This window comes from Plecotus auritus (assembly GCF_963455305.1).
Source record: "Plecotus auritus genome assembly, chromosome: 6".
NCBI lineage: Eukaryota > Metazoa > Chordata > Mammalia > Chiroptera > Vespertilionidae > Plecotus > Plecotus auritus.
In genome coordinates this window covers 169111329-169124588 of record NC_137773.1, presented here as the reverse complement: position 1 = coordinate 169124588, position 13260 = coordinate 169111329, and the positions used below count along the sequence as shown (strand labels likewise).

At 48.7% G+C, this 13260-nt stretch overlaps 1 protein-coding gene across 1 annotated transcript in view; it reads right to left on the bottom strand.

Annotated features, from left to right (window-relative positions):
• The window catches only part of CDCP1 (CUB domain containing protein 1), a gene marked incomplete at both ends in the record, with an annotated part of 31902 nt that overhangs the window by 4814 nt on the left and 13828 nt on the right, over positions 1-13260 (bottom strand). The window contains 4 exons of the mRNA XM_080672243.1: positions 686-907; positions 4827-5195; positions 6328-6690; positions 12184-12393. Of these exons, the coding sequence (XP_080528369.1) occupies positions 686-907; positions 4827-5195; positions 6328-6690; positions 12184-12393 (1164 nt within the window). The remainder of the gene's footprint in view (positions 1-685; positions 908-4826; positions 5196-6327; positions 6691-12183; positions 12394-13260) is intronic.

Genomic DNA, 13260 nt, shown 5'->3' with positions numbered 1-13260 from the left:
GCACATGGCCAGCCCTGCTAGGGGCTAAAGGGATAAAATGCAATAGCCCTAGCCGGTTTGGCTCAGAGGAAGAGCGTCTGAAGGGTCACAGGTTCGATTCCGGTCCAGTTGCAGGCTCCATCCCCAGCCTCAGTTGTGGGGCACGTGTGGGAGGCAACCAACAGATGTGTCTCTCTCTCACATGGATGTTTCTCTTTGTCTCTACCCTTTCCTTCCACTCTCTCTAAAAATCCCGGAAAAAATATCCTCGGGTGAGGATTAATAACAACAACAAAAAAGAGACAAACCCAAGTTCTTGACCTCAAGACTCAGAGTCTCATGTGGGAGACCACAAGCGGGCAGTGAGCATGGAAGCAGGGGGCGTGCAGGGGGAGAGGACGGGGAAGGCCACGGCCAGGAGGAGGGGGTTTCACAGAGGGAGTCTGAGGAGACGTGAGCAGGGACACGGGTCACTCACGGCCCTTCTGAAGGATGCACATTCCAGCGGAGGCGGCTGGTCCCAGGGGAGGCAGGTCTCCACCTCCTGGTTTGCTTCCCGGTGGCCCTTGCTTGCCCGGCACCGTGGGGGACATTTACTGGTCATACTATTTACACCCTACCCCGTGGACCCCGCCAAGAAGACAGGGCAGGAAGTGGAGAGGTGCCCGCGGCCCGGGGGGAGCGCACCGACCACCCACGGGCGTACTTATGGTTTTCTCGACGTTCATCCACAGGCGCGTCAGGTCGTCACAGAGGAAGGAGATCCTGTGCTTGGAGCCATGTGCCAGGGTGAGGTTGGTGCTGCAGGTCCGAGACTCCAGACACACAAAGCAGCCGGGGACAAACCGGCGGCTCTGCTTCACGGGCCTCGGCTCGATGGTGATCGACATGGCTCGCTCGTTACTCAAGTCAACCTCGTAGGTTACATCTGGAACCACACACACAAGACAGGCGTGAAAAACCCGTCAGCGGCCACCCCTGAAATGGGCAAAGATTCGCACAAAACCTCTCATGCCTGGGGAATGTGGGAAACGTTATTAGTCAGGCAGCATCACCAGAAGTCGAAAAGAAATTTAAAAAGAAAGAGCGTGGACCGCATTTTACCACATTCCTTTACCCATTCTCCTATTGATGGAGATGTAGGTTGTTTCCCGTTTTTGATTTTTCTGAGACCACTGGACCTATGCCTCTGCAAGTCTGGGAGTGGATGTATCGTGCCACTTCTTGGGTGAACATTGAGGAGCGAAATATCTGGGTCAGAAGTAGGAAGGCACAGGCTTAACTCTGTAAGAAACGACCAGATGGCTAGGTGGCTGCACCGTATGACACTCCCGACAGCACTCCTACCCTCGGTTGGTGCCCCAGCCTTTGTTAGTTCAGCCATTCCGGTGGGTGGTGGGTGGGAAACGGTACTGTGGTGTTAACAGTTACACTTCCTTCGAACATTACTATATCATAACCAGGTGGGCAGCAATGAGACTCCTAGCAGTTGAGCTGAAACAGTGGTTTGTTGAGAAAAAAGCATCCTGATTCTGGGGCAAGACAGGCCTTCCACGGCAGGCGTGTCAGTAATGCACTGCTTCCCCCTTGCTCATTTGCAGATGCATCGCATTCATTAGTCACTTAACGTGTCCTCTTTCCACACTGATTCTGGTTGGATCTCCAGGTAACTGGAGGGGCGGGGCAGACACAGCACACTGCCACGCTGCTGTTCTCACGCGTGGCGTCAGCAGGCAGAGCGGGATGGAAATGTGCAGAGACGGGGCGTTTTAAATGGAAATGTCACATTTTAACACCAATCTAAGGAAAGACAAGATGTATTGTGACTGTATCTTCTGTGTATTTTGACAAGTGGCCTTGTCCCACCCTCACAAAAGGGAGGGCCGGGAGGGGAGGTGTGGCTGTCAACTGACAGCCGAAAGGGGAGGCCCCAGGGAGTCATAGAATCGTTTTCCCACCACAGAAGACTCTCGTCATCTTTCTTCAACACTGTGGGTGTTTCCCGCATGCAAAAAAACATCAGAGCCCGCAGTTTGAAAGACAACCCCACACACAAAAAGACAGCATCTCACTACTGGATACTTATTGACTCCGGGAACCTCTGAGGGGGTTGGGTTATTGACTGAAGTTACATAAAGGCCCCTCATCATTTCTGTGGCATCTACAAAGATTTCTTTCTTTAAAATGAAAATGGGCCCCATGGGAGCAAGCCTGAGGCCCCAGGATGTGCCGGCTCTGCCAGGATCAATCCAGACTCCCCGAGCACAAGCTGAAGATGCGCCGTGCCGCCTCCCTCCGTCCTCAGACCCCTGCGGGGGAGGCCTCTGAGCTGCATTTCAAAATGAGAGATGGAGTCACACGGAGGTTAAGAGACTTGCCCAGCTGGCGTGGCTTCAGTGGTTGAGCATTGACCTATGAACCAGGAGTTCACGGTTCAATTCCCAGGTTTCAGGCTTGATCCCCAGTGCGGGACTTGCAAGAGATAGCTGGCTGATCAATGGTCCTCTCTCATCACTGGTATTTCTCTTTCTCTCTCTCTCTCTCTCTTTCTCTCTCTCTCTCTCTCTCCCTCCCTCCCTCCCTCCCTCTCTGAAATAAATAAAAATATATTTTTAAAAAAGAGACACTTGCCCATCCACGGTCACACAGTAAGTAGGGGAACCAGGTTCAAATCCACACAGGCCAGATTTGGAGGCGGCAGTCAGTCTTAACCACTGGGCTATGCTGCCTGCAAGCAGCTGCTCACACATATTAAGAAGGGATCAGACACACGTGTGGGTGCCCAGGACTGGCTGCCGCAGGCAACCTCTTAAAATGTAGGGCCCACATCAGGATGAAAAGGATCCAGATGGAACCATCTAGAAACTGGAGATCTTCATGAGTCCAGCCCAGCCTAATTTTATCCCCAGAGATATTCCTGCTGGTCAAGGTCACGCACTCCTCTAGGAAAATGAAAACCCCACTTTAAGGCGAAACACCTCCACACGGCAGCTAAACACTCTTTATGCTGGTTGTAGCATGTTTACCGTTTGGTTAGTTTTAGAAGTCAGCCCAGCTGATTTTGCAGGAAACGGAATTAATCAGCAGCACTTCACCCTAAGATGATAAATCTGTCCGTCTTCTGAAACTCAAACCCACTCCATTCCAAATCCTTTCGTGGCTGTTCCAGCATTAAATGTGACAGTGGAACTCCAAAGTGTGTCAATGAACACACACACACACACACACACACACACACTCACACTCACACACTCAAATACATAAAGTTACGTCTTCTACATAATTGTTATGAATTAGAAGGAATCTTGGGTCAAGATATGGGCAGAGTCAGGCCCCAAGTGGGTGCCAAGGGGGCATTCCTAAGGAGTGGATCCTACAGGGTTACTTTTCAGATGTTTATCGGCCCTGTGAAAACAAACAGCGCCCTAGCCAGTTTGTCTCAGTGATTAGAGTGTCGGCCCACGGACTGAAGGGTCATGGTTTCGATTCCATTCAAGGACATGCACCTGGGTTGCAGGCTGGATCCCCGGCCCGTTTGGAGAGGCAACCAATCGATGTGTCTCCCTCACAAACAGAAACAGCATGCCACGCCCCACTCCCACTTAATTTTTCTGCCTGGCTCTGCCTACTTCCCAGAGTAAATAAGAGAAACAAAGCTGTGAGTCAGCCCTCTCCTCAGCAGGTAGGAAAGCCCAGTCCACCTGCCACAACTCACTCCTTCACCGATTCTAGTTCACTGATGAGCCCCCACCACGCTGACCTCATCTTGTACGTTATCTCAAAGTCCACACCACAACCCTCCGGACCAGGACTCAGGCAAGGCAGGCGAGGGGCCCAGGGCTCAGGATGCACCATTTAAGGAGGCACTCGCTCTTGGGGGCTGACCTGTACTTACGCCTCTATAACAGGGAGCCCCTTGGAGTGGGCGCCTCCTTAATGCTGCATCCTGAGCACTTCGCCTCACCCTCGTTCTGGCCCCGACTTCCCTTCTTTAGTTTCAAGGCATCTGAGTAATCATGTGTGGGATGAAGCATAACCTCATGCTCCCGCACTTACCGGGGGCTCAGTGTGGCTCACAGCACAGGCTCTGGGTGCTGAGCTCGCTCGGCTCCCGACCAGCTGTGTGATGTGAGCCTCATTCCACAACCTGTCTGAACCTTCTGGTTCCTCACCAGTAAATGAAGATAATTCCTGCCACCCCTACTGGGTTGTAATAAGGATTAGCTGGGACATATAAGCAGCATGCTTAATGCAGCTTAGTGCAGTGTGGAGCGCTCAACAGTGTTAGCGATCATTATTATTGCTGATGGTGTGGGGACATCGAGTTTCCCAGTATAGGGTCAAGACATGCTGTCTAGAGGGTAACCTTCCAATGCCTTCATTAAAAGCAACTCAGCAGCCCTGGCTGGTGTGCTCACTGGTTAGAGCACTGGCCCGTGTACCGCGGGGTCTGGGGTTTGATTTCCAGCCCCAGTTGGGGTGCATGCAGGAGGCAACCATTCAATGTGTCTATCTCACATCAATGTTTCTCTCCCCCCGAAGCACCGTTCCTCCCTCCCTCCCACTCTTTCTAAAAACAAAGCAATAAAAAAAATATTGAGTAAGGATTAACAAAACAAAAACAACAACCTAGCACCCTGAATGTAAGTTTGCATTCTGGATTCTTATTGTGTTTCAATGGCTGGCCATGCCATGCCTTCACCAATAAGCCTGCCTCGCTGCCTAGCAACATACTTCCTGCAACTCTCCCAGGGTCCAGGGTCCAAATGGTCCAGAAGCCACAGCTGAGAAACACGAAGGAAAGAAGGTGCTCGAGGAAGAGGGGAAAGGAAGGTGGGCTCACTCACTGCTTTCATTTTGTGGACATTGGACCAAAACTTGAAACTTCAGCCGGAGGGTCCCTGGATTTTGGGCATCTTGGTCACAGCCTTGCAGAGAGAGGTTGAAGTTCCCAGCCATGTTCCCGGGCTGCTTGTCCGCCAGCTTGAACACCTCGGGGTTGGTGGTGGAGCCTGGGATGTAGTACTCAACACGTTCCTCCTTCTTCGCACAGTTGGAGTTATTGAACTGGAGGAAGGAGACGCTGGCCCGCAGGTGCGCAGGGATGACAAACTGCCATGTCATGAGCTCGTCCTCAGGGAAGCTAAACGGGTAGTTGGCAGACATCAAGGTTGCTGAGCCTTCACCCTCAAACACAGATTCGATGAAGCACAGTCCTATTGGGAGGGAAAACCCAAACAAGGTGATTAGACCCTGCCCTGATTGCCCACAGCTTAGGGCAGGGGAAGGAAGTTCTCAGGTCCTGAGCCATGGGTCAGGATACGGTATGAGGAGGAGACATCAGTGGTATGCAAGTCAATGTTTAACAACTGACTCAGTGGGGGAATTCTGATATGTGGGTCCTGCCAATTTCCTTGGTGTAAATATTCCCACCATAGCTGATTTCAAGCTACCAATGTGAGATGACCGAATGTGGACTTGGGAAGAGGTGGACAGCAGCTCATTATCATAAAGGATTTCCACTTGCAGAGAGAATCAACATAAATAACCTCAAGAGCACAGACAACAGGAAAATGCAGAGAAATCACTAGGAGGCAATGAGTTTGAAGTGTTTATGGCCTTTGTTTCTACACTCATCATTTTAATAAGTTTATATAATTCTGTTTTAATGAATGGCTCTGTTTAACACCAGCTCACAAACTTCCTGCACACTGAACAATGAGCTCTTGTGAGCCAGCCCTAGCACACCACTGACACCGTTAGAGAAAATGTGAAATAGATAGAAGACAGGACAAAGAAATGGAGCGATCATGATAGGTCTGAAGAACCAATCCCACTTCATTTCTTGAAAACAAACATGTACAAAGAGCAAAGAAAAGAGAGTCACTGCCGAGGATACTAGACAAGGGTTGGATCCACACCAGTCATGAGTGGCCTGGTCTGTGTCACTTACAGAAGAGTGGGATGTCCCTATAAGGTATTCAGGTCAAAGCATACAAAATTCCCAACACCTGGTCCTTTCTGACCTAGAGCAATAGAGATTTTGTATGGTTTTTGTTGTTGTTAATCCTGACCCAAGGATATTTTTCCATTAATTTTTAGAGTGGAAGGGAGGGGGAGAGACAGAGAGAAACATCGATATGAAACACACTGACTGGTTGCCTCCTACATATGCCCCCACCAGGGCTAAGGATCGAGTCTGCAACCGAGATATATGCCCTTGACCAGAATTGAACCCGGGACCCTTCAATCCTCAGGCCGATGCTCTATCCATTGAGCCAAATCGGCCAGGGCGAGATTTTGTATGTTTCATCCTCAGCAAATAGCGGGAGGGCATGGCATGCTCACGTTTTATGGATGGCTGGCTTGACATGCTGAAGCGGGAGTAGTCTCTGTTGTGGAACCATGGCAGGTGTAAGGTTATTTTGATGCTCTCCTGCATCTTGATCCGGGACACGGTGCCGTTGCTGCAGAAGGTTCCGATCCGGACCTCGGTGGCACCGATGTGGCCGCTGATGGAGTAAGTGACTCCGTCTGGGCAGCTCTCCCCTTGCCCGATCTGCCTGAGGCGAGGCCTGGAGAACCCCAGCTCCAGACTGGTGCTCTTGCCAGCTTGGATGTCCCAGATGAAAGTTCGGTTGAGGGGGGGCAACAGCGATATTAGGGGCCACAGCTCGAACTCCCCGAAAGGACATGGGTCTGATGTACAGTCTGAAACAGTCACAAAACAATATTGGTCATAAATGCTGCCAGGCCACTCCCTGCTCCTTCTTATCTCTTCAGTAGACCCACTGGGAGCACCCCGAGGTGGACACGCCCATCTCCAGGTTATATAGTGTTGATGGCCAATGGCTCACAGAACCCCCTTTCTTTGCTGAAGTGCCTCCACTGGGGGTGCCTCCTGGGGCCAGAGACACCTGAGGGTTTGGCTGCCTACCCCAACAGGGAGCAGCAGCCCACAGCCAACCACCGCTCATCACAGGAGTGAAAAGGCCTGACTTCAACCTGGTCAAGCTGCTCCTATGCTGGCATCAGCCTGAGGCTACACTTTAGCTAAAACCACATCCTTGCCCAGCCGGTGTGGCTCAGTTGCACCAAGAGGTCACCGGTTCGATTCCCTGTCAGGGTTGTGCAGGAGGCAGCCGATCAATGTTTCTCTCTCTCTCCCTCGCCCTTCTACTCTCTCTAAAAATACAGACATATTTAAAACAAAACAAGAACATCTTTGCTTACTCCTTCCCTTGCTCGCTCCTTCTTTTTCTTCACAGGGTGCTCCCATGGGTACTCGCTTGACAAGTGTCTTAAGCGAAAGTTCCCATTCAGGCTGTTTTCCAGGGAACCACACCCAAGACACTTCCTAACTCTTGTGTTTTCACATGAAGCTGGTGGAGTCCAGTCGGTGGGAGGCCCTTTGCCCTGGACCCGGAGCCACCGTTTCCCAACCTTGGGCACAGTGTCAAGCTCTGCCTTCTAAAACTGGTTTTCCCATCCACAGGCTCATCAACTCACTGAGTACACTCAGACCGTACAAGCCCCTTAATGGCTGGAACCCGAAGCACAGTTTCTTTCTGCCTCGTGGCTTTAATGCTCACATTTTATTACCCGGTTGGATTTTCTTAACGCTAACAACGAATGACATCCTTTGACATACGTTGTTTCCTAAGCTTCTAAAACAAAGGGAGAAACGCTGCTGTCGGGGAGGAATGGAGAAAGCACGTTGGAGAAGTAACAGCATGCAGGCAACCCAACAGGCTGTTGTCCTGGGCATGGGGATGTGAGAGGGGAGATGGATTCTGGCCACTTCATTGTTTATGTTCTTAAATATACTGTTATTGATTTCAGAGAGGAAGGAAGAGGGAGGGAGAGATAGAAACATCCATGATGAGAGAGAATCATGGATCAGCTGTCTCCTGCACGCTTAACCACTGAGGGGCACGCCGGCCGGGCAATTCTGGCTAACGATCTGTACATTTTTTTTTTTAATATATTTTATTGATTTTTTTACAGAGAGGAAAGGAGAGGGATAGAGAGTTAGAAACATCGATGAGAGAGAAACATCGATCAGCTGCCTCCTGCACACTCCCCACTGGGGATGTGCCCGTAACCAAGGTATATGCCCTTGACCGGAATCGAACCCAGGACCCCTCAGTCCGCAGGCCGACGCTCTATCCACTGTGCCAAATCGGCCAGGGCACGATCTGTACATCTTCACTGCTGTTCCGGTTGGGTATTTGAAAGTACTGCCCACTCGAAATGAAATAATGGGAGAATTTTAGAGCTGGACCTCTGAGGTCATCCATGCCAAACCTCTCCTTTTTCAGCCCTGAGCCCGGGGGATGGGCATGCCGCTTACAGTACACACACAATCCCAGGACAGAAGCCTGGGCTGTGTTTGCTCAACCTGGGTCCCTGCCAACACACGGCACCACCTAACCCACAAAACAGGGTTAGATATCAAGGTGACGAATGTGGCTAAAATTAGAGCTTGTGTGTCAGTAAAGACAGCACCTATTTTTAGGAGCTATTGCAAACTTCATTGTTTATATCAAGTCACTTCTCTCCTTTAACATCTGGCCTTGTCACTTCGCATCTCTACCTCCAATGTGCCCAGGGCCTCATGGAGCGGCTCCTGCTGGGTTCCGTGCTCTTGTGGGATCACTGAACCTGTGAAGGGGCGATTCTCAGCCCAGATGCACTTGGAGGAAGTTTAAAAAATACACATGTCCGCCCAGCCGGCATGGCTCAGTGGTTGAGCATCAACCTGTGAGTCAGGAGGTCACGGTTCGATTCCCGGTCGGGGCATGTGCCCAGATTGCGGGCTCAATCCCCAGTGTGGGGTGTGCAGAAGGCAGCCCATCAGTGATTCTCTCTCATCATTGATGTTTCTATCCCTGTCATCTTCTCCCTTCCTCTCTGAAATCAATGAAGATATATTAAAAACAAAAAACGAAAAACAAAACAAAACAAAAAAACACATGCCCTGGCTGGTGTGGTTCAGTTGGCTGGGTGTTGGCTAGGGCACTGAAAGACTGCCAGTTCGATTCCTGGTCAGGACACATGCCCAGGTTGTGGGCTCAATCCCTAGCAGGGCGCATGCAGGAGGCAGCCAACCAATGATTCTCTCTCATCATTGATGTTTCTGTCTCTCCCTCTCCCTTATTCTCAGAAATATATATATATATATATATATATATATATATATATATATATATATATATATATATATATATATAAAAATACACATGCCTGGGCCACCTGAGAGATTGTGATTTAATTCTATACCAAGAACCTGGAGCCACAAAGCTCCATCTCTCAGCCACAACTCAGTACCAGCCACGCGACACTGGGAGAGTCAGGTCGTGTAAGCACTTGTCAGTTGGTTGCTAAGAGCTGTGGCTTTGAGGATGGCCACACAGGGAAGAGTGGTCACAATGACCAGACGGGACCACCCCCAACCAACTGAGCCACACCGGCCAGGGCTCCAGGGAACCCTTAAGCATATCAATATTCTCCTCAGCTCCATGAAAGCTGCACTGACATGTTAATTGTAATCGACTTAAACTGGTCAATTAATTTGGAGGAGAATTGACATTTACAAAGTACTGGGATTTTCAAGGAATACAGTACATCTCTCCATTTATTTGTGTCTTCTTTTGTCTCTCAGTAAAACTTTACATATTTTGCTTCATAGGTATCCTACGTATTTATTAAGACGATCCCTAAATATTTAACTAGAACTTCTGAATAACGGTGACCAACAGCATGCATTGTGGAAACTCTTATGTTGTTTCCCAGGTTACGGGTAATAACTGTTGCATATGATATTTGCTACCAGGTTCTGATAGATACACTTCATTGCATTAAGCAAACACCCTTCTATGTCTGGTTTACTGAGAATGTTGTATTAAAAACATGAAAAACAATCTCTTAAGCTGATCACGTACAGTTTTTTCTCTCACCTGATAGAGCAAAGCATTCCATTAGCTGACTTGCTAATGGTGAACTACCCTACAGTCTTCCAGCGAACCCTCCCTGTTCTTGTTGCTTTATTCTTTTACTACATGTTTTATATTTTATCTAAGATTTTTTTTTTTTTTTTTTGCATGTATAGTCATAACAGACTGGTCGATGGTTTTCTCTTTTTATGCTTTTGGTAGATGTTGACATCAGGGTTGTAAGGGCTTATGAAATGAGTATGAAACTTCTCTTTCTATGCTCAGAATGGAAGTCGGCCAACTATTGCCCATGAGGTCAATCCAGCCGAACTGTAAATAAAGTTTCACTGGAACGTTCCATGCCTAAGAATTCACCTATTATCTATGGCTGATTTTTTAAAAAAATATATATATTTTTTATTGATTTCAGAGAGGAAGGGAAAGGGAGGGAGAAAGAGAAACATCAATGATGAGAGAGAATCATTGATCATCTGCCTCCTACATGCCCCCTACTGGGGATCGAGCCCTGCAACCTGGGCATGTGCCCTTGATGGGAATCGAACCCCGGACCCTTCAGTCCACAGGCCGAGGCTCTATTCACTGAGCAACACCGGCTAGGGCTCTATGGGTGACTTTATGCTGAGATAGCACAGCTGAGCAGCTGTGATGTGACAGAGACCATCTGGCCCACGGGGCCTGGGATGTTTACAGAACAAGCATGCCTACCTTTCTCTAGAATGGCTTAAATACCAGAAATTACCTACTCCTTACAGTGTTATAAGCTCCTTAATGAAACCATCGCTTTTTTTTGTTGTTGTTAATCCTCACCCAAGGTTACTTTTCCATTGATTTTTTAGAGATAGTGGAAGGGAGGGGGAGAGACACAGAGTGAGAAGCATCAATGTAAGAAAGACACATCAATTGGTTGCCTCCTGCACGTGCCCCAACCAGGGTCAAGCCTGCAACCAAGGTACGTGCCCTTGACCAGAATCGAACCGTGGACCCTTCATTCCGTGGGCTGAACGCTCTATTAACTGAGCCAAACCGGCTAGGGCTGAAACCACCTCTAACTAAGCCAAACCCCATCTCCTCCATTGTTATTTATTTATTCCGGTTTCCTACCTTTTTAGGAGCCCATTAAGTTTTTCCTGAAAATCACCATGTCCATTCGGATTTTCACACTGAATATCACAATGTTGCACATTGTCTCTTACAATTTTAGAAATCGCCTTTGTATATGTCATTAAATCCACATTCACACTTTCGTGCCGTATATTTGTATTTTCTCTTTCCTTTTTAGGAGACCAGGCAGAGATTTGTCTACGTAATTGGTCTTTATTGAAAACCAGGTCTTGGTTTTGAGTTATCAAACGTAACTTTAAGGATTTTAATTTCTCCTTTTATTTTTCTGAATGCCTTCTTCCTAAGGTTTATTTCATCCTTTTCCCCCCTTTATGATCTATTGCCCCATTCACTTATTTTCCGTGAAAGGCGAAGAAATGTTCTGAGCAGGCTTTGAGCAGATCACAAACAGTGTTGTGAATACCCACCTTAAAACGATGGGGAAATTACACACTTGTTTGTTTTTGTTTCTGCCTGATTGTTCTTTGGGTCAATCTCCTCCCCCAAGCTCAAGTTCTGAGTAATAACAATACCAAATACCTATAGTTTGTTGCATTCTTGTGTATCACACTCTCTCAAGCCATTGTTTTATTTCATGTTCATAACAACCCTCTTGGTTGGTAAAGGACTCTTAATTTATAGAAGACTAGAAAACGAAGTAAAAAAGGAGTTAAGCAACTTAGATGAAGTCCCATGAAACCCAGCCCCCTCAGCCTCCACAGCTGCTACCTTTTCCCTTGAGCCTTGTGGACCCATTTCTCCACCCACCTCCTCAACCTTCCGTCTCTTCTGTCCTCCAATCCCTTGACTCGCACCCGTCATCAGCCAGGTGTTCTCAGCACATCCGACTGAGCATCCCAGACCCGAAGACCCACAGCTCTGTTCAGAGACAGTGTGGCTCAGTGGTCACAAGCCAGGACTCTGGAGCCCGAGAGCCTGGGCTCTGGTCTTGCTGCTACGCACTCACTGGCTGTGCATTCTCAGGCAAGTCCCTTTGAGAACTTCTCTGAGGGCCAACTGGAGGATTAAACAACTTAACCCGTACCGGCACGCATAGAACGGAATGAAGTGCAGTTTCAAAATAGACCTCAGCTCCCCAGCGCTAGGGGCTGGCTAGGCGGGCAGCAGTCCCCAAGGGTGTACTTACTAATGTTCCTCTGGACTTCAATGACAAAGCGAGTCTCTGGATTCTGGCAGGAAAAGAGAAATTCCTTTCTGTCTCCGGGTTTGATGAGCAGCATGTCCATGCGTTTTCCAGACACGAGCAGGTAACAGGCCTTCGCTGCCAGAGGGAGGAGCCCCGGCTTTATAAGGATCGTGAGGTTGGTTGTATGGGACAGACCAAGCATGTAAGCTTCTGAAGGAAGAGAAAGGGAGTGAGCAGGACAATTCAGGTCTGCAGACCTGCTGTCTCCCCTCGGGTGGTCCAGGGAGGATGCCCTCTTTGACACCTTTGTTCCTTGTCCCTTCCCAACCCCCCCCCTCAACCCCCACCTCTACCCCCAACTCAGGGCCTAGAGGGGATGATATAAAATGACTGCTTTCCTTACCAGTGGGAAAGAATCGGGCCCTTGTGGGCTGGACACTGACATGTGTCTCTGGTTTGAATTATTCATTTTTCTAAAAGTCAAAAATAGTAAACCACATTCTACATGGCTTGGGCTGTATGTTTTCAGATACCCCGTCTGTATCAATAGCCATTAACCAGAGAAACTGCCACATTTCTTCTCAATATGACCGCAGAGTAAAGTCCACACCCAGAAACTGTTTGTAGAGGGACATGTTTATCTGCAAAGAGCTGCTGTCTCCTGCCCTGGGTGCTTCATAGGCCCAGTATATACACATATACACAGAGTCATAGGTACATACATACATACATACATACATTCATGCAGTACTGGAGGGAAGGAAAACTTTCACAGAAATTAGATATAAACATATTATGTCAGCAAATTTGGAAATTAGAGCAAAATAATGATAATACCTCAGGCTGGGGTTCAGCCAATCATCTGAACGAAAAAGACCAGGCCAGTGAGAGGCGTTGGTTATTAAACAGAGGTGCGCACTCTGGTTAGGATGGGGCCCTGATTCTGACCAAGCACAGTCTCTTTCCCATTCCCTTTGCTCTGTTGACCAAGTCTTCTCGGACGAACAGGGAAGAGCCACTTTCTCCTTGGTAGCCGCCACCCCTTCCCTGACAGGTCCTGACTGTGTGGGTTCTGGG